Genomic DNA, 27314 nt, shown 5'->3' on the forward strand with positions numbered 1-27314 from the left:
CTGATGAGCTAGCCATGTGTATAGTCTACAGTACGTCACATCCTGATGAGCTAGCCATGTGTATAGTCTACAGTACGTCACGTCCTGATGAGCTAGCCATGTGTATAGTCTACGGTATATCGTTCAACACCTTGATGAGCTAGCCATGGTATAGTCTACAGTACGTCACATCAGATGAGCTAGCCATGGAACAGCATCAGTAGCACACGTACCACATCACGACCGAAGCAGCATGCGTATATCTACAGTACGTCACACCTTGATGAGCTAGCCATGTTGATAGTCTACAGTACGTCCACCTGATGAGCTGCCATGTGTATAGCTTACAGTACGTCACACCTGATGACTAGCCATGGTATAGTCTACAGTACGTCACACCTTGATGAACTAGCCATGTGTATAGTCTACAGTACGTCACACCTTGATGAGCTAGCCATTGTGATAGTCTACGTACGTCACGTCCTGATGAGCTAGCCATGCGTATAGTCTACAGTACGTCACGTCCTGATGAGCTAGCCATGTGTATAGTCTACAGTACGTCACACTACTGAGACTAGCCATGTGTATAGTCTACAGTAAGTCACACCTTGATGAGCTAGCCAGCGTATAGTCTACAGTACGTCACATCCTGATGAGCTAGCCATGTGTATGTCTACAGTACGTCACACCTTGATGAGCTAGCCATGTGTATAGTCTACAGTACGTCAATCGATGAGCTAGCCATGGTATAGTCTACAGTACGTCACACTTGATGAGCTAGCCATGTGTATAGTCTACAGTACGTCACACCTGAGAGCAGCCATGTGTATAGTCTACAGTACGTACACCTTGATGAGAGCCATAGTGTATAGTCTACAGTACGTCACACCTTGATGAGCTAGCCATGTGTATAGTCTACAGTACGTCACACCTTGATGAGCTAGCCATGGTATAGTTACAGTACGTCACATCTGATGAGCTAGCCATGCGTATAGTCTACAGTACGTCACACCTTGATGAGCTAGCATGCGTTATACTTACAGTACGTCACACCTTGATGAGCTAGCCATGTGTATAGTCTACAGTAGTCACACCCTGATGAGCTAGCCATGTGTATAGTCTACAGTACATCACATCTTGATGAGCTAGCCATGTGTATAGTCTACAGTACGTCACACTTGATGAGCTAGCCATGTGTATAGTTACGTACGTCACACCTTGATGAGCTAGCCATGTGTATAGTCTACAGTACGTCACTCCTGATGAGCTAGCCATGCGTATAGTCTACAGTACGTCACGTCCTGATGAGCTAGCATGTGTATAGTCTACAGTACGTCACACCTTGATGAGCTAGCCAGTGTGATAGTCTACAGTACGTCACACCTTGATGAGCTAGCCATGCGTATAGTCTACAGTACGTCAAATCTGATGAGCTAGCCATGTGTATAGTCTACAGTACGTCACACCTTGATGAGCTAGCCATGTGTATGTCTACAGTACGTCACACCTATGAGAGCTAGCCATGCGTATAGTCTACAGTACGTCACTCCTGATGAGCTAGCCATGTATATCTACAGTACTCACACCTGATGAGCTAGCCATGGTATAGTCTACAGTACGTCACATCCTGATGAGCAGCCATGTGTATAGTCTACAGTACGTCAACACTGATGAGCTAGCATGTATAGTCTACAGTACGTCACACCTTGATGAGCTAGCCATGTGTATAGTCTACAGTACGTCACACCTTGATGAGCTAGCCATGCGTATAGTCTACAGTACGTCACATCTGATGAGTAGCCATGCGTATAGTCTACAGTACGTCACACCTTGATGAGCTAGCCATGCGTATATCTACAGTACGTCACACCTTGATGAGCTAGCCATGTGTATAGTCTACAGTACGTCCACACCTTGATGAGCTAGCCATGTGTATAGTCTACAGTCGTCACACCTTGATGAGCTAGCCATGTGTATAGTCTACAGTACGTCACACCTGATGAGCTAGCCATGTGTATAGTCTACAGTACGTCACGTCCTGATGAGCTAGCCATGCGTATGTCTACAGTACGTCAGTCCTGATGAGCTAGCCATGTGTATAGTCTACAGTACGTCACACTTGATGAGCTAGCCATGTGTATAGTCTACAGTCACTCACACCTTGATGAGCTAGCCATGCGTATAGTCTACAGTACGTCACATCCTGATGAGCTAGCCATGTGTATGTCTACAGTACGTCACACCTTGATGAGCTAGCCATGTGTATAGTCTACAGTACGTCACATTGATGAGCTAGCCATGCGTATAGTCACAGTACGTCACGATCCTGATGAGCTAGCCATGCGTATAGTCTACAGTACTCACATCCTGATGAGCTAGCCAGTGTGATAGTTTACAGTACGTCACATCCTGATGAGCTAGCCATGTGTGTATAGGTACAGTAGTCACACCTTGATGAGTAGCATGTGTATAGTCTACAGTACGTCACATCCGATGAGCTAGCCATGTATAGTCTACAGTACGTCACGTCTGATGAGCCAGCCATTGTAAGCTACAGTATGTCACACCTTGATGAGTAGCCCTGTGTATAGTCTACAGTACGTCACACCTGATGAGCTAGCCATGTGTATAGTCTACAGTACGTCACGTCCTGATGAGCTAGCCATGTGTATAGTCTACAGTACGTCACACCTTGATGAGCTAGCCATGTGTATAGTCTACAGTACGTCAATACCTTGATGAGCTAGCCATGTGTATAGTCTACAGTACGTCACACCTTGATGAGCTAGCCATGTGTATAGTCTACAGTACGTCACCCTGATGAACTAGCCATGGTATAGTCTACAGCATACGTCACGTCCTGATGAGCTAGCCATGTGTATAGTCTACAGTACGTCACACCTTGATGAGCTAGCCATGGTATAGTCTAAGTACGTCACACCTTGATGAGCTAGCCATGGTTAGTCTACAGTACGTCACAACTTGATGAGCCAGCCATGGTATAGTCTACAACGTCACACCTTGATGAGCTAGCCATGTGTATAGTCTACAGTAGTCACACCTTGATGAGCTAGCCATGTGTATAGTCTACAGTACGTCACGTCCTGATGAGCTAGCCATGTGTATAGTCTACAGTACGTCACACCTTGATGAGCTAGCCATGTCGTATAGTCTACAGTACGTCAATCATGATGAGCTAGCCATTGTATAGTCTACAGTACGTCACACCTGATGAGCTAGCCATGGTATAGTCTACAGACGTCACACCTTGATGAGCTAGCCATGTGTATAGTCTACAGTACGTCACACCTTGATGAGCTAGCCATGGTATAGTCACAGTACGTCAATCACCTTATGAGCTAGCCATGTGGTATAGTCTACAGTACGTCACACCTTGATGAGCTAGCCATGCGTATAGTCTACAGTACGCCACTCTGATGAGCTAGCCATGCGTATAGTCTACAGCGACACTCACATCCTGATGAGCTAGCCATGTGTATAGTCACAGTACGTCACTCTGATGAGCTAGCCATGCGTAATGTCTACAGTACTCACTATGATGAGCTAGCCATGCGATAGTATCTACAGTACGTCACACCTTGATGAGCTAGCCATGTGTATAGTCTACAGTACGTCACGTCCTGATGAGCTAGCCATGTGTATAGTCTACAGTACGTCACACCTTGATGAGCTAGCCATGTGTATAGTCTACAGTACGTCACACCTTGATGAGCTAGCCATGCGTATAGTCTACAGTACGTCACATCTTGATGAGCTAGCATGTGTATGTCTACAGTACGTCACACCTTGATGAGCTAGCCATGTGTATAGTCTACAGTAATCACATCCTGATGAGCTAGCCATGCGTATAGTCTACCGTACGTCACGTCCTGATGAGCTAGCCATGGATAGTCTACAGTATATCACATCCTGATGAGCTAGCATGTGTATAGTCTACAGTACGTCACATCCTGAAGAGCTAGCCATGCGTTATAGTCTTCAGTACGTCACGTCCTGATGGCTAGCCATGCGTATAGTCTCCACAGTATCACGCCACGTCCTGATGAGCTAGCCAGTGTTAAGTCTACAGTACGTCACACCTTGATGAGCTAGCCATGGTATAGTCTACAGTACGTCACATCTGATGAGCTAGCCATGGTATGTCTAACAGTACGTCACACCTTGATGAGCTAGCCATGTGTATAGTCTACAGTACGTCACATCCTGATGAGCTAGCCATGTGTATAGTCTACAGTACGTCACACCTTGATGAGCTAGCCATGCGTATAGTCTACAGTACGTCACATCATGATGAGCTAGCCATGCATATAGTCTACAGTACGTCACACCTTGATGACCTAGCCATGTGTATACTCTACAGTACGTCACACCTTGATGAGCCATCCATGTGTATAGTCTACAGTACGTCACACCTTGATGAGCTAGCCATGTGTATAGTCTACAGTACGTCACACCTTGATGAGCTAGCCATGTGTATAGTCTACAGTACGTCACATCCTGATGAGCTAGCCATGCCTATAGTCTACAGTACGTCACGTCCTGATGAGCTAGCCATGCGTAGTCTACAGTACATCACATCCTGATGAGCTAGCCATGTGTATAGTCTACAGTACGTCACGTCCTGATGAGCTAGCCATGCGTATAGTCTACAGTACATCACGTCCTGATGAGCTAGCCATGCGTATAGTCTACAGTACGTCACGTCCTGATGAGCTAGCCATGTGTATAGTCTACAGTACGTCACACCTTGATGAGCTAGCCATGTGTATAGTCTACAGTACGTCACATCCTGATGAGCTAGACAAGTGTATAGTCTACAGTACGTCACGTCCTGATGAGCTAGCCATGTGTATAGTCTACAGTACGTCACAACTTGATGAGCCAGCCATGTGTATAGTCTACAGTACGTCACATCCTGATGAGCTAACCATGTGTATAGTCTACAGTACGTCACACCTTGATGAGCTAGCCATGCGTATAGTCTACAGTACGTCACATCATGATGAGCTAGCCATGCATATAGTCTACAGTACGTCACACCTTGATGACCTAGCCATGTGTATACTCTTCAGTACGTCACAACTTGATGAGCCAGCCATGTGTATAGTCTACAGTACGTCACACCTTGATGAGCTAGCCATGTGTATAGTCTACAGTACGTCACACCTTGATGAGCTAGCCATGTGTATAGTCTACAGTACGTCACATCCTGATGAGCTAGCCATGCGTATAGTCTACAGTACGTCACGTCCTGATGAGCTAGCCATGTGTATAGTCTACAGTACGTCACACCTTGATGAACTAGCCATGTGTATAGTCTACAGTACGTCACGTCCTGATGAGCTAGCCATGTGTATAGTCTACAGTACGTCACATCCTGATGAGCTAGCCATGTGTATAGTCTACAGTACGTCACACCTTGATGAGCTAGCCATGTGTATAGTCTACAGTACGTCACACCTTGATGAGCTAGCCATGTGTATAGTCTACAGTACGTCACATCCTGATGAGCTAGCCATGTGTATAGTCTACAGTACGTCACACCTTGATGAGCTAGCCATGCGTATAGTCTACAGTACGTCACATCCTGATGAGCTAGCCATGCGTATAGTCTACAGTACGTCACGTCCTGATGAGCTAGCCATGCGTATAGTCTACAGTACATCACATCCTGATGAGCTAGCCATGTGTATAGTCTACAGTACGTCACGTCCTGATGAGCTAGCCATGCGTATAGTCTACAGTACATCACGTCCTGATGAGCTAGCCATGCGTATAGTCTACAGTACGTCACATCATGATGAGCTAGCCATGCATATAGTCTACAGTACGTCACACCTTGATGACCTAGCCATGTGTATACTCTACAGTACGTCACACATTGATGAGCCAGCCATGCGTATAGTCTACAGTACGTCACACCTTGATGAGCTAGCCATGTGTATAGTCTACAGTACATCACACCTTGATGAGCTAGCCATGTGTATAGTCTACAGTACGTCACACCTTGATGACCTAGCCATGTGTATAGTCTACAGTACGTCACATCCTGATGAGCTAGCCATGCGTATAGTCTACAGTACGTCACGTCCTGATGAGCTAGCCATGCGTATAGTCTACAGTACGTCACGTCCTGATGAGCTAGCCATGTGTATAGTCTACAGTACGTCACATCCTGATGAGCTAGCTATGCGTATAGTCTACAGTACGTCACGTCCTGATGAGCTAGCCATGTGTATAGTCTACAGTACGTCACACCTTGATGAACTAGCCATGTGTATAGTCTACAGTACGTCACGTCCTGATGAGCTAGCCATCTGTATAGTCTACAGTACGTCACACCTTGATGAGCTAGCCATGTGTATAGTCTACAGTACGTCACACCTTGATGAGCTAGCCATGTGTATAGTCTACAGTACGTCACACCTTGATGAGCTAGCCATGTGTATAGTCTACAGTACGTCACATCCTGATGAGCTAGCCATGCGTATAGTCTACAGTACGTCACGTCCTGATGAGCTAGCCATGTGTATAGTCTACAGTACGTCACACCTTGATGAACTAGCCATGTGTATAGTCTACAGTACGTCACGTCCTGATGAGCTAGCCATGTGTATAGTCTACAGTACGTCACATCCTGATGAGCTAGCCATGTGTATAGTCTACAGTACGTCACACCTTGATGAGCTAGCCATGTGTATAGTCTACAGTACGTCACACCTTGATGAGCTAGCCATGTGTATAGTCTACAGTACGTCACATCCTGATGAGCTAGCCATGTGTATAGTCTACAGTACGTCACACCTTGATGAGCTAGCCATGCGTATAGTCTACAGTACGTCACATCCTGATGAGCTAGCCATGCGTATAGTCTACAGTACGTCACGTCCTGATGAGCTAGCCATGCGTATAGTCTACAGTACATCACATCCTGATGAGCTAGCCATGTGTATAGTCTACAGTACGTCACGTCCTGATGAGCTAGCCATGCGTATAGTCTACAGTACATCACGTCCTGATGAGCTAGCCATGCGTATAGTCTACAGTACGTCACGTCCTGATGAGCTAGCCATGTGTATAGTCTACAGTACGTCACACCTTGATGAGCTAGCCATGTGCATAGTCTACAGTACGTCACATCCTGATGAGCTAGCCATGCGTATAGTCTACAGTACGTCACACCTTGATGAGCTAGCCATGCGTATAGTCTACAGTACGTCACATCATGATGAGCTAGCCATGCATATAGTCTACAGTACGTCACACCTTGATGACCTAGCCATGTGTATACTCTACAGTACGTCACACATTGATGAGCCAGCCATGCGTATAGTCTACAGTACGTCACACCTTGATGAGCTAGCCATGTGTATAGTCTACAGTACATCACACCTTGATGAGCTAGCCATGTGTATAGTCTACAGTACGTCACACCTTGATGACCTAGCCATGTGTATAGTCTACAGTACGTCACGTCCTGATGAGCTAGCCATCTGTATAGTCTACAGTACGTCACACCTTGATGAGCTAGCCATGTGTATAGTCTACAGTACGTCACATCCTGATGAGCTAGCCATGTGTATAGTCTACAGTACGTCACGTCCTGATGAGCTAGCCATGCGTATAGTCTACAGTACGTCATTCCTGATGAGCTAGCCATGCGTATAGTCTACAGTACATCACACCTTGATGAGCTAGCCATGCGTATAGTCTACAGTACGTCACGTCCTGATGAGCTAGCCATGCGTATAGTCTACAGTACGTCACGTCCTGATGAGCTAGCCATGTGTATAGTCTACAGTACGTCACATCCTGATGAGCTAGCCATGCGTATAGTCTACAGTACGTAACGTCCTGATGAGCTAGCCATGTGTATAGTCTACAGTACGTCACACCTTGATGAACTAGCCATGTGTATAGTCTACAGTACGTCACGTCCTGATGAGCTAGCCATGTGTATAGTCTACAGTACGTCACATCCTGATGAGCTAGCCATGCGTATAGTCTACAGTACGTCACGTCCTGATGAGCTAGCCATGTGTATAGTCTACAGTACGTCACACCTTGATGAACTAGCCATGTGTATAGTCTACAGTACGTCACAACTTGATGAGCTAGCCATGTGTATTGTCTACAGTACGTCACATCCTGATGAGCTAGCCATGTGTATAGTCTACAGTACGTCATATCCTGATGAGCTAGCCATGCGTATAGTCTACAGTACGTCACGTCCTGATGAGCTAGCCATGCGTATAGTCTACAGTACGTCACACCTTGATGAGCTAGCCATGCGTATAGTCTACAGTACGTCACGTCCTGATGAGCTAGCCATGCGTATAGTCTACAGTACGTCACACCTTGATGAGCTAGCCATGTGTATAGTCTACAGTACGTCACATCCTGATGAGCTAGCCATGTGTATAGTCTACAGTACGTCACGTCCTGATGAGCTAGCCATGTGTATAGTCTACAGTACGGCACACCTTGATGAGATAGCCATGCGTATAGTCTACAGTACGTCACATCATGATGAGCTAGCCATGCGTATAGTCTACAGTACGTCACACCTTGATGAGCTAGCCATGTGTATAGTCTACAGTACGTCACACCTTGATGAGCCAGCCATGTGTATAGTCTACAGTACGTCACGTCCTGATGAGCTAGCCATGTGTATAGTCTACAGTACGTCACACCTTGATGAGCTAGCCATGTGCATAGTCTACAGTACGTCACATCCTGATGAGCTAGCCATGCGTATAGTCTACAGTACGTCACACCTTGATGAGCTAGCCATGCGTATAGTCTACAGTACGTCACATCATGATGAGCTAGCCATGCATATAGTCTACAGTACGTCACACCTTGATGACCTAGCCATGTGTATACTCTACAGTACGTCACACATTGATGAGCCAGCCATGCGTATAGTCTACAGTACGTCACACCTTGATGAGCTAGCCATGTGTATAGTCTACAGTACATCACACCTTGATGAGCTAGCCATGTGTATAGTCTACAGTACGTCACACCTTGATGAGCTAGCCATGTGTATAGTCTACAGTACGTCACACCTTGATGAGCTAGCCATGCGTATAGTCTACAGTACGTCACGTCCTGATGAGCTAGCCATGCGTATAGTCTACAGTACGTCACGTCCTGATGAGCTAGCCATGTGTATAGTCTACAGTACGTCACATCCTGATGAGCTAGCTATGCGTATAGTCTACAGTACGTCACGTCCTGATGAGCTAGCCATGTGTATAGTCTACAGTACGTCACGTCCTGATGAGCTAGCCATGCGTATATTCTACAGTACATCACGTCCTGATGAGCTAGCCATGCGTATAGTCTACAGTACGTCACGTCCTGATGAGCTAGCCATGTGTATAGTCTACAGTACGTCACACCTTGATGAGCTAGCCATGTGCATAGTCTACAGTACGTCACATCCTGATGAGCTAGCCATGCGTATAGTCTACAGTACGTCACACCTTGATGAGCTAGCCATGCGTATAGTCTACAGTACGTCACATCATGATGAGCTAGCCATGCATATAGTCTACAGTACGTCACACCTTGATGACCTAGCCATGTGTATACTCTACAGTACGTCACACATTGATGAGCCAGCCATGCGTATAGTCTACAGTACGTCACACCTTGATGAGCTAGCCATGTGTATAGTCTACAGTACATCACACCTTGATGAGCTAGCCATGTGTATAGTCTACAGTACGTCACACCTTGATGAGCTAGCCATGTGTATAGTCTACAGTACGTCACATCCTGATGAGCTAGCCATGCGTATAGTCTACAGTACGTCACGTCCTGATGAGCTAGCCATGCGTATAGTCTACAGTACGTCACGTCCTGATGAGCTAGCCATGTGTATAGTCTACAGTACGTCACATCCTGATGAGCTAGCTATGCGTATAGTCTACAGTACGTCACGTCCTGATGAGCTAGCCATGTGTATAGTCTACAGTACGTCACACCTTGATGAACTAGCCATGTGTATAGTCTACAGTACGTCACGTCCTGATGAGCTAGCCATCTGTATAGTCTACAGTACGTCACACCTTTATGAGCTAGCCATGTGTATAGTCTACAGTACGTCACATCCTGATGAGCTAGCCATGTGTATAGTCTACAGTACGTCACGTCCTGATGAGCTAGCCATGCGTATAGTCTACAGTACGTAACGTCCTGATGAGCTAGCCATGTGTATAGTCTACAGTACGTCACATCCTGATGAGCTAGCCATGCGTATAGTCTACAGTACGTCACGTCCTGATGAGCTAGCCATGTGTATAGTCTACAGTACGTCACACCTTGATGAACTAGCCATGTGTATAGTCTACAGTACGTCACAACTTGATGAGCTAGCCATGTGTATTGTCTACAGTACGTCACATCCTGATGAGCTAGCCATGTGTATAGTCTACAGTACGTCATGTCCTGATGAGCTAGCCATGCGTATAGTCTACAGTACGTCACGTCCTGATGAGCTAGCCATGCGTATAGTCTACAGTACGTCACACCTTGATGAGCTAGCCATGTGTATAGTCTACAGTACGTCACATCCTGATGAGCTAGCCATGTATATAGTCTACAGTACGTCACGTCCTGATGAGCTAGCCATGTGTATAGTCTACAGTACGTCACACCTTGATGAGATAGCCATGCGTATAGTCTACAGTACGTCACATCATGATGAGCTAGCCATGCGTATAGTCTACAGTACGTCACACCTTGATGAGCTAGCCATGTGTATAGTCTACAGTACGTCACACCTTGATGAGCCAGCCATGTGTATAGTCTACAGTACGTCACACCTTGATGAGCTAGCCATGTGTATAGTCTACAGTACGTCACACCTTGATGAGCTAGCCATGCGTATAGTCTACAGTACGTCACATCATGATGAGCTAGCCATGCGTATAGTCTACAGTACGTCACACCTTGATGAGCTAGCCATGCGTATACTCTACAGTACGTCACACCTTGATGAGCTAGCCATGTGTATAGTCTACAGTATGTCACACCTTGATGAGCTAGCCATGTGTATAGTCTACAGTACGTCACACCTTGATGAGCTAGCCATGTGTATAGTCTACAGTACGTCACACCTTGATGAGCTAGCCATGTGTATAGTCTACAGTACGTCACACCTTGATGAGCTAGCCATGTGTATAGTCTACAGTACGTCACACCTTGATGAGCTAGCCATGTGTATAGTCTACACTACGTCACATCCTGATGAGCTAGCCATGTGTATAGTCTACAGTACGTCACACCTTGATGAGCTAGCCATGTGTATAGTCTACAGTACGTCACACCTTGATGAGCTAGCCGTGGGTATAGTCTACAGTACGTCACACCTTGATGAGCTAGCCATGTGTATAGTCTACAGTACGTCACATCCTGATGAGCTAGCCATGCGTATAGTCTACAGTACGTCACGTCCTGATGAGCTAGCCATGTGTATAATCTACAGTACGTCACATCCTGATGAGCTAGCCATGCGTATAGTCTACAGTACGTCACACCTTGATGAGCTAGCCATGTGTATAGTCTACAGTACGTCACGTCCTGATGAGCTAGCCATGTGTATAGTCTACAGTACGACACACCTTGATGAGCTAGCCATGTGTATAGTCTACAGTACATCACATCCTACAGTTCTGAAGCCATAGACTTACAGTACACCTCTGGACTCTTTGGTTTTGGCTTGACATATCCTTAAAATGTTATTTTTCTGCTTAAAATGCGGCAAGATGCCAAGGTGTCGGTCTTACAAACATGTCATGGTAGGTGTACCATTATCACAAAAACCCAACAAAAAAACTTTCAACCTTCATCTGAGTGGCACAGCTGTCTAAGGCACTGCATCTCCATGCTAGAGGCGTCACTACAGACACCCTGGTTTGAATCCAGGCTGTATCACAACCGGCCGTGATTGGGAGTCCCATAGGGCGGAGCACAATTAGCCTTGCGTCATCCGTGTTTGGCCAGTGTAGGCCGTCATTGTAAATAAGAATCTGTTAACTGACTTGCCTAGATGAATAAAGTTTAAAAAATATATATAATTATAATAGCTTGGTTCATGTAAGCAGCATTGTGCTATTACAACCAGACTTGAGCATTGGAAATCTCATCCCATTCCTAGTGCAGATACTCAGACTCTCTAAGCACCCTTTCATTCATTTTACAGGCAAGAGGGATTGCCTGCTAACAGCTTAGCTTCCTCCACTGTCCGACTGCCCCATACTGGGCTCAAACCAGTGATCCTGCTTTGCAACACACGTGACCGCCCTCCTTGATAACATTCCAACGGCTTGAGCCACTCAACATTTACCGATTGGATAGCTCCATCCGTGACATTTCAAGATAGCAGTGGAGCGATCATAATGTTCGTTCTTAACTCCGTTACACTTGCAGAACAAATAAAATGTTGAAAATAATGTGTATAAGCAATGTCAGAAAAAGCTAATTTGACCTCTTCAATATCCAGAGAACAGATCAAAACAAGATGGGCGCTAAAAAATGTAATCATCCAATCTCTATGAACGGCCACACAACCTGAACCTGAACCACCATTACCAAATAAATAGCACTTACCTTAGTGAAGGGTAGTTGATCTTTGCACTGTTGCCCTGAGTGATTAAAGGAAAGTCCAAAATGTCTACTCTATGTGTGTTTTAGATCCAAATCATGTTCAATCGTGTGTAATGTACCTAGATTTAAAATACACAGTGAAAAATATTGATGTACTGCAGGCAATCGAAAGATAGATCCAAATCACCGATATCTGAAATGGTTCCTCATACATTTGATGAATTTATGGATATGGTGTCTACTTACCTGTACAAACTAATTTGATTTAACTTTCAATATTCATTGTATCATGCTCATTTATCTTCATAAACACACCTCTTACCTGGCTTACTTAGACAGTAATGCTACAGTGTTCAGCCAGGTCACCCGTGATGCAAGTCAGTATTTGACGTCCATCCATGTCTGAGTACGTTGGGAGATGACGTGTAAACCGGCCACTAAGGGCAACAGTGAGCGCTTTTACCTTCAAGTAGGTTTAGTAAGCATCTGCCTCTAGTGCGTAAGGTTGCATGTTCAAATCCAGCATTAAAGAGTCGTTTTTTATATTTTTGTTTTAAGCCTATCCCAAGGTTAATGCCTGAACTTAACCTTAACCTTAAAAATGTGAAGATAATGTCTGAACTTTACCTTAAACACTTGATTTGATAAACGGCGAATTCTGCCATGAGGCTGTGAGAGCTTGTTGACAATTTCACAGGTGATTACAGGTGATAACATGAAAATAATTTATTTAGAATAGGAATGGAATTTCACAGTCCCACAATTCCTATAGTGTCAAAGGTTATGCCTTCAAACTCATTTATGCCTAAAATAGACATATCCCTACAGATACTCATAACTTACTGAATGATCATTCATATTTTCACCCACATATACATTTTCACCCACAAAATCTACAAGCTGCTGAGATATGAACATTGTCTTTCATTGACGTCTGTCAATCCAGCTCACGCGGCAGGACATGTCACATAACATAACTCCTATGGATGAAACAAACAAACCAAACGGTGACTTTCTCTTTACACCTGCTTGTCTTGAATGATCCAATGATCCAACTGTTAAGGAATCAAATGAACAAAGCAAAGCTGTTTACCTGGAATGCTCAGTAGGGACCTTCGAAGCCAACCTTCTCTTTCCCTCAGCCCTGGGTAGGAGAGGCAAACGGGAAGAGATCAGAGGTCCACTTACCCTCTGAGGAGAGCGGCACAGCAGCACAGCCAGCCAGGATAAGGTGCTTCCCAGCCCATGGGGTGCCCAGCCCATTGCCCGCTGCCCACAACACTCAGGTTGGTCAGACACTGGGGCCAGATATAGCCTTTAACTCATCACACCCCATTACCCATCAATATGTTGAAAAAGATTAAGCATTAACGGTGGTCTGGGCTGCACTGGCATTAGGTACAAGCAGAGTGGAGTGGACATCACATATCCCCCCTTTGTGAATGTCTTTATGGTTTTAATGCATCAAGCAGAAATTAAACAATCCACTCCTCATCGAAAAGTGTGAGCTGACAGCAAAGTAAAAGCAGAAACCTACCTTGGGTACCGTGACACACATACATTTTAAATAGTAGCAACATAAAGCAATGTAATAATGCTCATGACTTTACATGCTTAATGAAATCAGCATATAACGCCACAGACAGTGAACTTGAGACTGTCATGTGACTACCATATAAGGCCACAGACAGCGGATTTGAGACAGTCGTGACTACATGGAGTTTGAGGAAGTAAAGTGTAGAGAGTACCTTTACTACCTAGGATAGTTGATGGAATGTTCCATGGTAGAACGCAGTTTCCAGACAAGAGGAGGAAGAGAGGAAGGAAAGACAGCCATAAGTGTCATGGTCATACTGACAGACAGGGAAGAAGGACCGAAGAACACAGAGTGGCTGCATCCCAAATTGAACCCTTTCCCCATATAGTGTTCTGGTCAAAATAAGTGCACTATATAGGGAATAAGGTGCAGTTGGGGACACACAGAGAGGCACAATGGGATGAATATCATATCCAAGATGAGGTACGAGATTGAAGAAAGGATGGCATGATGGAATGCTGGTGTGAGTGTCAGTATGGGGGGGGGGGTACAAGTGAGCAATATTTCATTTCCGGCTCAGACTGAGTACTGCATGCTGGGAGATGAGCATCAACCAGACTGCTGTGGAGAAGATGAGTCAGGGGAAGTTTCCTAAATGGCACCCTGGGCCTTAGTTAACAGTAGTGCACTACATAGGGAATAGGGTGCCATTTGGGATGCAAAGAAAGACTGCCTTGGAAATGGAGCGAGGTTTTCAATCATCTAACTCACTGTGGCTCACTGTCTGACTGCTAAAGCATTCCAGCAACCATGGTAATATAGAGGGGGTCTGATGTCCTATAGTAGCTACATCACAATCATGCATTATCTTCAGCATGTTTTGTTTTGGTTTTTATCATCACCTTGAAATGAATCACAGTATGATGGCATGATGAAACAGCCAGCCAATGAGAATGAAGATGAGTTTGAAACATACTGGCAAGAAAAGTATGTGCTGATTTGAGATGATGATTGGGGAGAGGGGAGGGATCAAGACCAAACGGTTGGATGAACAAACCAAACCAAGTCATTCACTGTTGCAAAGCAGATCTGAAAAGCAGTTTTAAAAGCCCAGAGTACCCCAGCCAGCAGCAAGAGAAGCAGCAAAATAAGTATTTGTATGGAGCACAAGGGGGGAGGGACCAAAGGAACAGAGCCCATACCTTGGTCGCCCATCATCAAGTGTGCCAGACCTTAAAGGAAAACAAGAGCAAAGTCAGCAGAGAAACAGGGGATCACGGAAAAGGCTAGGGCTGCCTCCCAAATAGCACCATATTCTCTTTATAGACCACTACTGAATGACCAGAGTCCTATGAGCCCTTGTCAAAGTAGTGCACTATAATAGGGAATAGGGTGTCATTTGGGACATAACCTACTGTAGGTCAAACTGACAGACAGGCATCTGTGTCTGGTAGATGCCTGTGGTATTTTGGGAGCTGTTGGGGAGTCAGGGTAGGGGTGAAGGGGGACGGAGAGTGAGGATAGGGTACAGTCAGACAAGGTTGGGTTAGGGTGATGAGCATGTTTCCAACCAAGAGAGAGGTTGCAACGCGTCATCAGTCAGACTTACTAGAGTTAAATTAACAGTAATAATTGTGGGTTAGTTGAGGTTCCGTTTGTCCAAGATGAGCATCCTCTCAGAATGCTCAACCAGGTCCACCTGCTGTACCTACCTACCCCTAAAGCCTGACTTTAACAAGGTTTTGCGATGTGAATCTCTGACAATGGATCCACATTTTTCTAAGTTCACTTTCAAAGATCCAAACAGAGTATTTGTATAATAATATTATCAGTAATATAAAGCTATTTGATTGGGCAGGGTCTGGTCATTTTCCCCTCCTTAATGCAAAGATGAAAGACACTAGTTCAGAGTTTGTTCTTTAAAGTTGTATCCAGTTGTTCACTATGACACTACTATCTCCTTGTAAATGGGAACAGACTACTGCCTACTTCCCGCAGCTTGCCGAAACCATACAATGTTTGTCCTATCCCTTCCAAACCATTAACTTATGTCATGTAGTGTATCAACATTAACCTGCAGAAAACATATTTGATCAAACCAGTGGGAGATCCAAGGCATAGTTCGACAGTGTAGTGGTAGCCTAAATACTTATCCACATCTTAACATACATTGCCTTCAGAAAGTGTTCCGACCCCTTGACTTGTTTCCACATTTTGTTACAATACAGCCTAATTCTAAAATTGATTAAATCGTTTTTTCCCCTCATTAATCTACACACAACGCTAATTTATAATAAAAAGACTGAAATTGACATATGTATTCATAAGTATTCATTTACATAAGTATTCAGACCCATTACTCAGTACTTTGTTGAAGCACCTTTGGCAGCGGCTACAGCCTCGAGTCTTCTTGGGTATGATGCTACAAGCTTGGCACACCTGTATTTGGGGAGTTTCTCCCATTCTTCTCTGCAGATCCTCTCAAGCTCAGTCAGGTTGGATGGGGAGCGTCGCTGCCACAGCTATTTTCAGGTCTCTCCAGAGATGTTAGATCGGGTTCAAGTTCAGGGTCTGGCTTGGCCACTCAAGGGCATTCAGAAACTTGTCCCAAAGCCACTCCTGCTTTGTCTTGGCTGTGTGCTTTGGGTTGTTGCCCTGTTGGAAGGTGAACCTTCGCCCCAGTCTGAGGTCCTGAGAGCTCTGGAGCAGGTCTTTATTAAGGATCACTCTGTACTTTGCTCTGTTCATCTTTGCCTCCTAGTCCCTGCCACTGAAAAACATCCCCACATCCCTCTACCATAACTCTAGAGCTCTGTCAAAGTGACCATCGGGTTCTTGGTCACCTCCCTGACCAAGGCTCTTCTCTCCCAATTGATCAGTTTGGCCGGGCGGCCAGCTCTCGGAAGAGTCATAGAGATTCCAAACTTCTTCCATTTAAGAATGATGGTGGGCACTATGTTCTTGGAGACCTTCAATGCTGCAGAATTTTGTTTGTACTTTTCCCCATATCTGTTCGTCGACACAATCCTGTCTCGGAGCTCTACAGACAATTCCTTCAACCTCATGGCTTGGTTTTTTGCTGTGACATGCACTGTCAACTGTGGGACCTTATATAGACAGGTGTGTGCCTTTCCAAATTTTGTCCAATCAATTGGATTTACCACAGGTGGACTCCAATCAAGTAGAATCATCTCTAGGATGATCAATGGAAACAGGATGAACCTGAGCTCAATTTTGAATCTCATATCAATGGGTCTGACTACTTATTTAAACAAGTTATTTCAGTTTCCAAGTTTTATATATTTGGTAAAATTTCTAAAAACCTGTTTTCACTTTCTCATTATGGGGTATTGTGTGTAGATTGCTCAGGATTTGTTTTTATTTAATCCATTTTAGAATAAGTCTGTAACGTAATATTCTTGAGGAAAAGTCAAGGTGTCTGAATACTTTCCGAAAGGCACTGTACTTAGCTCAACTTTTGCCAAAACTTTCACTGATATTCATTAACATTAACATCTATGGGAGATTTCAAGAATAGTAACAACTACATCAACATAAGTGAATGTTCCACATTTTGTCATCAGGATCATGATAAAGAGTGTAGTTAAGAACAGCTAACTTTTCCAAAGCATCATTTCATTATCCCAAACCACGCGTTTCTCCTGAACCAATGACCGAGCACATTTTGCAACAACATCTACCCAGAACCGCAAATGAGAAAAACATATGGAGCCGACTTACCATTTCAGTAGCACATTTTAACACCATTTCAGTAGCACATTTTAAAACCACTTCCCCATGACATACAGTATGTTAGGAGTGATTTAAGCCATGAGAACCACAGCATGGTTTCAGTGAATAAATCACAGAGGAAAGATGATAAAAACCATGACAAAGAAAAGAGAAAATTGAATACCCACCTTCAACACGGTTGTCTTCTGCAAGCAGACGGACGATTGGGCGGAAGGAGAAAGAGGAAAAGGAAGACATTCGTTAAGCAGCATGCAGACTGGTACAGGGCCGTTGCATGTCGTAACCATGCAAGGCAACACACATCACATGCAAAGTGCCCTACTTTGTACTTCATCGACAACCCCTGCAGAGGGGAGGTCTCGGTGATTCAGAAGCCCTACTAACTGGCGGGGTTTCAATGCTGCAGAGGACTTTTGTTTGTTCAATGTCTGTTCAACTATATGATTTACTACTCTTTGTAATCTACTTATAGGCTATAAAAGTGTGTCTGTCTTCATTTCTGGATCCTGTTTTGTGATATATGACATCAAAAGTCTTTGATCATATGCCTACCTGGGATACAAGACACAGCTATATTTGTAAAAACTATTAGCTTGTTTAAACCTTGAGTGGATTACTATGCCCCCTCTGGATGGCTTTATGTTTGCTTTGTTGTTAGCTTGTCTGCTAGCTTGCTGTTAGCTTGTCTGCTTGCTTGTTGTTAGTGTGTCTGCTAGCTTGTTGTTAGCTTGTCTGCTAGCTGTTGTTAGCTAGTCTGCTACAGTACTTGCTAGTTCCTGGTCACGCGCGCTAGTCATGAAATGGCAATGCTCCGGTTGGAACGTTATTGGATATATATGATAACAACATCCTGAAGATTGATTCTCTACTAAGTTTGACCAGTTTATTCGACTTGTAATTTAACTTTTTGAAGTTTTCATCCAACGTTTGCCTGCATCTGCGCCAGCGTTTGGACACGTGTACTACACATGCTAGCTAAAGTTGTTAATTGGACATAAGTGATGGACATTATCGAACAAAACAACAATTTATTGTGGAAATAGGAAATCCTGGCATTGCATTCTGATGAAGATAATCAAAGGTAAGGGAATATTTATGATGTAATTTCAGAATTTCTGTTGACTCCAACATGGCGGAGAAATTTTGTTAAATCTGAGCGCCGTCTCAGATTATTGCATGGTGTGCTTTTTACTAAAGTTTTTTTTTTTTTATCTGACACAGCAGTTGCATTAAGAACAAGTGTATCTGTAATTATATGTAAAACATGTTTCTTTCATCAAAGTTTATGATGAGTATTTCTGTTATTTGACGTGGCTCTCTGTAATTACTCGGGATATTTTGGAGGCATTTCTGAACATGGCGCCAATGTAAACCGAGATTTGTGGATATAAATATGCACATTATCGAACAAAACATAAATGTATTGTGTAACATGATGTCCTATGAGTGTCATCTGATAAAGATTATCAAAGGTTAGTGATTCATTTTATCTCTTTCTGTTTTTGTTTGACTATCTTTGGCTGGGAAAAATGGCTGTGTGTTTTTTGGATTTGGTGGTGATCTAACATAAATATATGTTGTGTTTTCGCTGTAAAACATTTTAAAAATTGGACACGATGGGTAGATTAACAAGATGTTTATCTTTCATTTGCTGTATTGAACTTGTTAATGTGTGAAAGTTACATATTTCTAAAATATTTTTGAATTTCGCACGATGCCTTTTCAGCGGAATGTTGGGGGGGGGTTCCGCTAGCGGAACGTGTGTCCTAGAAAGGTTAACCAGACATGAATTTGAAGGAGACATTTGTTATTAGAAGGAAAAGTTTTAAGATTAGATCAATAATGGCATGCACTCTGATTCTACAGCTTTAGAAGTATATAAGTGATGTAAGATATAGGTAATATAAGATATGGTTTTATGTTTTTATCCCAAAAATATACATCTAAGATACAAAATATAAGTAATATAAGATATAAGTAATATAAGATTTAACATATATGTAATATAAGATATAAGTAATATAAGATATAAGTAATATAAGATTCAACATGAAGGTAATATAAGATATAAGTAATATAAGATATAAGATTTAAGTAATATAAGATGTAAAAAATATGTAATATAAGATATAATTAATATAATATTTAACATAAGTAATATAAGATATTAGTAATATCAGATATAAAATATAAGTAATATAAGATTTAACATATAAGTAATATAAGATATAAGCAATATAAGATATAAAATATAAGTAATATATGATTTAACATATAAGTAATATAACATATAAGTAATATAAGATATAAGTAATATAAGATATAAAATATAAGTAATATATGATTTAACATATAAGTAATATAAGATATAATAAAAACCTGATATAAGTAACATAAAATATTAAATATAATAATAATATATAAGATATAGTAATATAATTGTTTTATTTAACTAGGCAACGCTGGGCCAATTGTGCACCACCCTATAGTACTCCCAATCACAGCCGGATGTGATGCAGACTGGATTTGAACCAGGGACTGCAATGACCTCTTGCACTGAGCTGCAGTGCCTTAGACCACTGTTCCACTCAGGAGCACAAATTAATATAACATATAGGTAATTTAAGATATAAGATATTTTGTAATGTGAGTAATATAAGATTTCAGATATAAGTCATACAATAAACTCAGCAAAAAAATAAACGTCCTCTCACTGTCAACTGCATTTATTTTCAGCAAACTTAACATGTGTAAATATTTGTATAAACATAACAAGATTCAACAACTGAGACATGAACTGAACAAGTTCCACAGACATGTGACTAACCAAAATTGAATAATGTCCCTTGTCCCTGAACAAAGGGGGTCAAAGTAACAGTCAGTATCTGGTGTGGCCACCAGCTGCATTAAGTACTGCAGTGCATCTCCTCCTCATGGACTGCACCAGATTTGCCAGTTCTGCTGTGAGATGTTACCCCACTTTTCCACCAAGGAACCTGCAAGTTCCCAGACATTTCTGGGGGGGAAAGGCCCTAGCCCTCACCCTCCGATCCAACAGGTCCCAGACGTGCTCAATGGGATTGAGATCCGGGCTCTTCGCTGACCATGGCAGAACACTGACATTCCTGTCTTGCAGGAAATCATGCACAGAACGAGCAGTATGGCTGGTGGCATTGTCATGCTGGTGGGTCATGTCAGGATGAGACTGCAGGAAGGGTACCACATGAGGGAGGAGGATGTCTTCCCTGTAACGCACAGTGTTGAGATTGCTTGCAAAGACAACAAGCTCAGCCCGATGATGCTGTGACACAGCGCCCCAGATCATGACGGACGCTCCACATCCAAATCGATCCTGCTCCAGAGTACAGGCCTCGGTGTAACGCTCATTCCTTCTACGATAAACGCAAATCCGACCATCACCCCTGGTGAGACAAAATCGCGACTCGTCAGTGAAGAGCACTTTTTGCCAGTCCTGTCTGGTCCAGCGACGGTGGGTTTGTGCCCATAGGCGACGTTGTTGCCGGTGATGTCTGGTGAGGACCTGCCTTACAACAGGCCTACAAGCCTTCAGTCCAGCCTCTCTTAGCCTATTGCAGACAGTCTGAGCACTGATGGAGGGATTGTGCGTTCCTGGTGTAACTCGGGCAGTTGTTGTTGCCATCCTGTACCTGTCCCGCAGGTGTGATGTTCGGATGTACCGATCCTGTGCAGGTGTTGTTAGACATGGTCTGCCACTGCGATGACGGTCAGCTGTCGGTCTTGTCTCCCTGTAGCGCTGTCTTAGGCGTCTCACAGTATGGACATTGCAATGTATTGCCCTGGCCACATCTGCAGTCCTCATGCCTCCTTGCAGCATGCCTAAGGCACGTTCATGCAGATGAGCAGGGTCCCTGGGCATTTTTCTTTTGTTGTTTTTCAGAGTCAGTAGAAAGGCCTCTTTTGTGTCCGAAGTTTTCATAACTGTGACCTTAATTGCCTGTGTCTTAACGACCGTTCCACAGGTGCATGTTCATTAATTGTTCATGGTTTATTGAACAAGCATGGGAAACAGTGTTTAAACCCTTTACAATGAAGATCTGTGAAGTTATTTGGATTTTTACGAATTATCTTTGAAAGACAGGGTCCTGAAAAAGGGTTTGAAAAAAAGTTTCTGTTTTTGCTGAGTTTTTATAAGTAGTATAAGATTTAAGATATAAGCAATATAATATATAAGATATAAGATATAATATTAGATATAAGTAAAATAAGATATAGTATATAAGTTATATAAGATAAAAGTCATATAAGATAAGTAATATTATATATATATAAGTAATACAATATATATGATATAAATACGTAATATAAGATATAAGTAATATAAGATATAAGATATTTTACAGTATAAGTGATTATTATAGAATGAGCCCTTTCTTCGTCCGAAAGTACGGTGTCGTCATGTAGATATACCTACAAATTGGACGTAAGGCCACACAGCCTAGCTCCTATCGCCCATCAGATGAAACAAGTATCCTACCTCTCCTCAATGGTTTCAGGCCCCGATTCAAGTGATTTATTGACCAAGAAACTTACCAGCACATCAGCTCCCCTTCCAAGTCAGACACCATGCACCACAACCAACCAACCAAAGTGTGAGAGCAGCAGCATTTTGTGAACAAAATAGGACGCAAGTGATGTAATAATGAAGAGAATCACAGTTGATGTGATTTGTGATTTTGTTATGATACGAGGAAATGTTGGAAATGTTTGTCTGTCATTTGTTCAAGTGTGCTGTGCTCGGTGGACGTACAGTGAGTGTAGGCTATATATGCAGCTCTGTCTGAGTTGTTAGAATGGGCATGTAAGGAAATATTGGGCACTTTGTTCACAAAAGGATAGCTTGATGATGAGAAGCACGCTGCCTCTTCAAAACGCATTCTGGGGTGGCAACAGGCATTGAACTGGCATGGTGATGTGACAACAGTAGCGATGAGAGGAGAAAAGTAAAAAGCAGGGTCTGTTTGCTGATATACCTCTATAACATTTCACCGGGGTGAGAGAGGGTTCTTTGGATTGTTAGAATGTGACTATATTTTGACAAGGATAACAGATATCTTTGTGATGAATGTGTCATTCTAATAAAATGGTTTTCGATCCACAATCTGTCCAATGATTTTATCACAGTTTTATTATTATGTTTCCAGTGTTTCCCTTCCTCTTATTTTAGTCATTTTAAAACACACTTTACTTTTTGAAATAAGAATCACATCCAATGGAATCTGCTTTACTGTAATTTAACTTTGATAAAAATGAATTCATCCAGCCCTGTAGTTCAATGCACTCTTAAAAATCTACACATCTAAAGAAATAGAAAAGTAGGGTCAAGGAATCTCTATTGCAACCTAGGACAATGTCTAGGAACAGCCAATAAGTACAAACCAAGACAGATAATCCAGACAATGACTAAAGCTAACAGTAGTTCAAATCATGTTTCTATACTGCCAAGCTATGTACGTTCAAATTATGTTTCAATACTGCCAAGCTATGTACGTTTAAATTATGTTTCTATACTGCCAAGCTATGTACGTTCAAATCATGTTTCTATACTGCCAAGCTATGTACGTTCAAATTATGTTTCAATACTGCCAAGCTATGTACGTTCAAATTATGTTTCAATACTGCCAAGCTATGTACGTTTAAATTATGTTTCTATACTGCCAAGCTATGTACGTTCAAATTATGTTTCAATACTGCCAAGCTATGTACGTTCAAATCATGTTTCTATACTGCCAAGCTATGTACGTTCAAATTATGTTTCAATACTGCCAAGCTATGTACGTTTAAATTATGTTTCTATACTGCCAAGCTATGTACGTTCAAATCATGTTTCTATACTGCCAAGCTATGTACGTTCAAATTATGTTTCAATACTGCCAAGCTATGTACGTTCAAATTATGTTTCAATACCGCCAAGCTATGTACGTTCAAATCATGTTTCTATACTGCCAAGCTATGTACGTTCAAATCATGTTTCTATACTGCCAAGCTATGTACGTTTAAATAATGTTTCTATACTGCCAAGCTATGTACGTTCAAATGATGTTTCAATACTGCCAAGCTATGTAATTTCAAATCATGTTTCTATACTGCCAAGCTATGTACGTTCAAATTATGTTTCAATACTGCCAAGCTATGTGCGTTCAAATTATGTTTCAATACTGCCAAGCTATGTACGTTCAAATTATGTTTCAATACTGCCAAGCTATGTACGTTCAAATTATGTTTCAATACTGTCACGAACCGGCTCGACGCCCGTAACAAAAAGGGAGACAACGTGGAGATAAAGAATAACAAAATATATTTATTAACTGAAGTAAAGTAAATACAATTAACAATGGTGTGTGTTTAATCAGTAGTCAGTAGTGTAAGTGAGTGGTCGTGTGTATACATGTGATAATGAGGGGTGTTGAAAGGTGTCAACGCAAACAAACCAAATAGCCACAAAAATGCCACAACCACAATCTGTCTGTGTCTGCATGGATGAATGAATGGGGAAGAGGTGCATTTATCCTGGGACACACCCGAGCCCAGGTGTGTCTCATTTCACTGACGACCCTCCCAGCCCCGCCCACCGACATCCTATTAAGGATAACAAGAGCAAAGAGAAAGAATTCGGCAGACAGAGTGGGAGGGTCGTCACAATACTGCCAAGCTATGTACGTTCAAATCATGTTTCAATACTGCCAAGCTATGTACGTTCAAATCATGTTTCTATACTGCCAAGCTATGTACGTTCAAATCATGTTTCAATACTGCCAAGCTATGTACGTTCAAATAATGTTTCTATACTGCCAAGCTATGTACGTTCAAATTAAGTTTCTATACTGCCAAGCTATGTAATTTCAAATCATGTTTCTATACTGCCAAGCTATGTACGTTCAAATCATGTTTCTATACTGCCAAGCTATGTACGTTCAAATTAAGTTTCTATACTGCCAAGCTATGTACGTTCAAATCATGTTTCTATACTGCCAAGCTATGTACGTTCAAATCATGTTTCTATACTGCCAAGCTATGTACGTTCAAATCATGTTTCTATACTGCCAAGCTATGTACGTTCAAATTAAGTTTCTATACTGCCAAGCTATGTACGTTCAAATCATGTTTCTATACTGCCAAGCTATGTACGTTCAAATCATGTTTCTATACTGCCAAGCTATGTATGTTCAAATCATGTTTCTATACTGCCAAGCTATGTACGTTCAAATCATGTTTCTATACTGCCAAGCTATGTACGTTTAAATAATGTTTCTTTACTGCCAAGCTATGTACGTTCAAATCGTGTTTCTTTACTGCCAAGCTATGTATGTTCAAACCATGGTTTCAGTCAATTCCATACTGAATTTAAATTGAACTTAAAATTCTTAATTCATACCAGTAGTTTCATTTTCTGACCCAAACTGTTGAACATGACCTTTATACTGTATTCCATGTTAACTATACTATCTGAATAACCAAATGAAGGGCTCTATTCAGTCTGGATCGCTGAAGCGTTACAGATTACTTGATATAAATGTAAAAGGAGTTCCCGATTGAGCCGACATATACAGCGTTTACCGTGAATGCAGTCTTGGCTAACGCGGGAACGTTGCCTTTAAATTTCAGTCACGCTGTAACGCTGAACCTCCGCGATACGGAATTGAATAGAGCTGAAGACTCAACTGTAGTGTTTAGCAACAACCTCTTGTCAAACTAAGGTTCATGACAGATATCACCATAATACCCCCCATCACACACAACATGACATTACCCTTCCCAAATCTACACAGGCTACTATCATATGGGTGTTCCTTTAGTGCAGTACCTTTCAACTAACAACGATTCAAACTAGGGTTGATGTTATGACAGATACCATTTACACCAACCCTCAACATGTTCAACATACACACACACACACACAAAACTGCCCATTCCAAATCTACGCAGCTGGCTGTCTAATAATCCAGGCAGAGGAATAAACCTCCCTAATACCTTTGATGAAGCAGCGATACTGTCATTGTACTGTTAATACCACACAACAATACACTCTACCCAGCTCCCAGTCCTGAGCAAACAACATCTTCTACATGTGCTGCTTGACATAGTGACATGTAGAGCCCGTGATTATAGTCAGACCGCTAGCTAGTACACGCATACAGTACATATCTCTTCCCGGAGCATAACATTACCTCTTCACTTCTTCAACTGCTTCACATCACATGGCCACTTCCCTTGCATAGAACATCTGTGTTTAATCAACAACAATATTGCTTTTCTGTAGCCTGTACACTGAATGTAGGACAAATCATTTGGGACAAATCATTCACTAAACCATAAACCTCAACTACATCTTGTAATAAATAATATGGATATTGAGCTTGAGGTGACTAAACTGCTTGGAGTAATCCTGGATTGTAACTGCCATGGTAAAAAAAATGATACAACATTAGCTAGGATGGGGAGAAGTCTGTCCATAATAAAGCGTTGCTCTGCCTTCTTAACAGCACTATCAACAAGGCAGGTCCTACAGGTCCTAGTTTTGTCTCACCTGGACTGTACAGATTAATTTTGTATCGCTCAGAAAGATGGCAGGAATATGAGCATTTGTGATTTCAGACTTTTTTGTTATGATACATACAAGGAGTTTACATACACTCAATTAGTATTTGGTAGCATTGCCTTTAAGTTGTTTAACTTGGATCAAACGTTTCGGGTAGCCTTCCACAAGCTTCCCACAATAAGTTGGGTGAATTTTGGCCCATTCCTCCTGACAGAGCAGGTGTAACTGAATCAGGTTTGTAGGCCTCCTTGCTCGCACACGCTTTTCAGTTGTGCCCACAAATTTTCTATAGGCTTGAGGTCGGGGCTTTGTGATGGCCACTCCAATACCTTGACTTTCTTGTCCTTAAGCCATTTTGCCACAACTTTGGAAGTATGCCTGTTTGGCCCCTGTCCGGGGGTATCGCCACAGTGTCTCCTGACCCCTCCTGCTGCTCCAGTTTCAACTGTTCTGCCTGCAGCTATGGAACCATGACCTGTTCACCGGACATGCTACCTGTTCCAGGCCTGCTGTTTTCAACTCTCTAGAGACCGCAGGAGCGGTAGAGATACTCTCAATGATCGGCTATGAAAAGCCAACTGACATTTACTCCTGAGGTGCTGACTTGCTGCACCCTCGACAACTACTGTGATTATTGTTATTTGACCATGCTGGTCATTTATGAACACTTGAACATCTTGGCCATGTTCTGTTATAATCTCCACCCGGAACAGCCATAAGAGGACTGGCCACCCCTCATAGCCTGGTTCCTCTCTAGGTTTCTTCCTAGGTCTTGGCCTTTCTAAGGAGTTTTTCCTAGCCACCGTGCTTCTACACCTGCATTGCTGG

General features: G+C 42.6%; 1 protein-coding gene across 1 annotated transcript in view; it reads right to left on the reverse strand.

The window, feature by feature from the left end:
* LOC120046020 (neurexin-1a-like) overlaps positions 1-27314 on the reverse strand; it is a 683076-nt gene that overhangs the window by 611607 nt on the left and 44155 nt on the right. Inside the window, exons 2-3 of the mRNA XM_038990933.1 lie at positions 18076-18093; positions 15358-15387 (exon numbers count right to left, since the gene is read on the reverse strand). Coding sequence (XP_038846861.1) covers positions 15358-15387; positions 18076-18093 — 48 coding nt within the window. The remainder of the gene's footprint in view (positions 1-15357; positions 15388-18075; positions 18094-27314) is intronic.

Source organism: Salvelinus namaycush, chromosome 4, assembly GCF_016432855.1.
Source record: "Salvelinus namaycush isolate Seneca chromosome 4, SaNama_1.0, whole genome shotgun sequence".
In the NCBI taxonomy this organism is placed as follows: domain Eukaryota; kingdom Metazoa; phylum Chordata; class Actinopteri; order Salmoniformes; family Salmonidae; genus Salvelinus; species Salvelinus namaycush.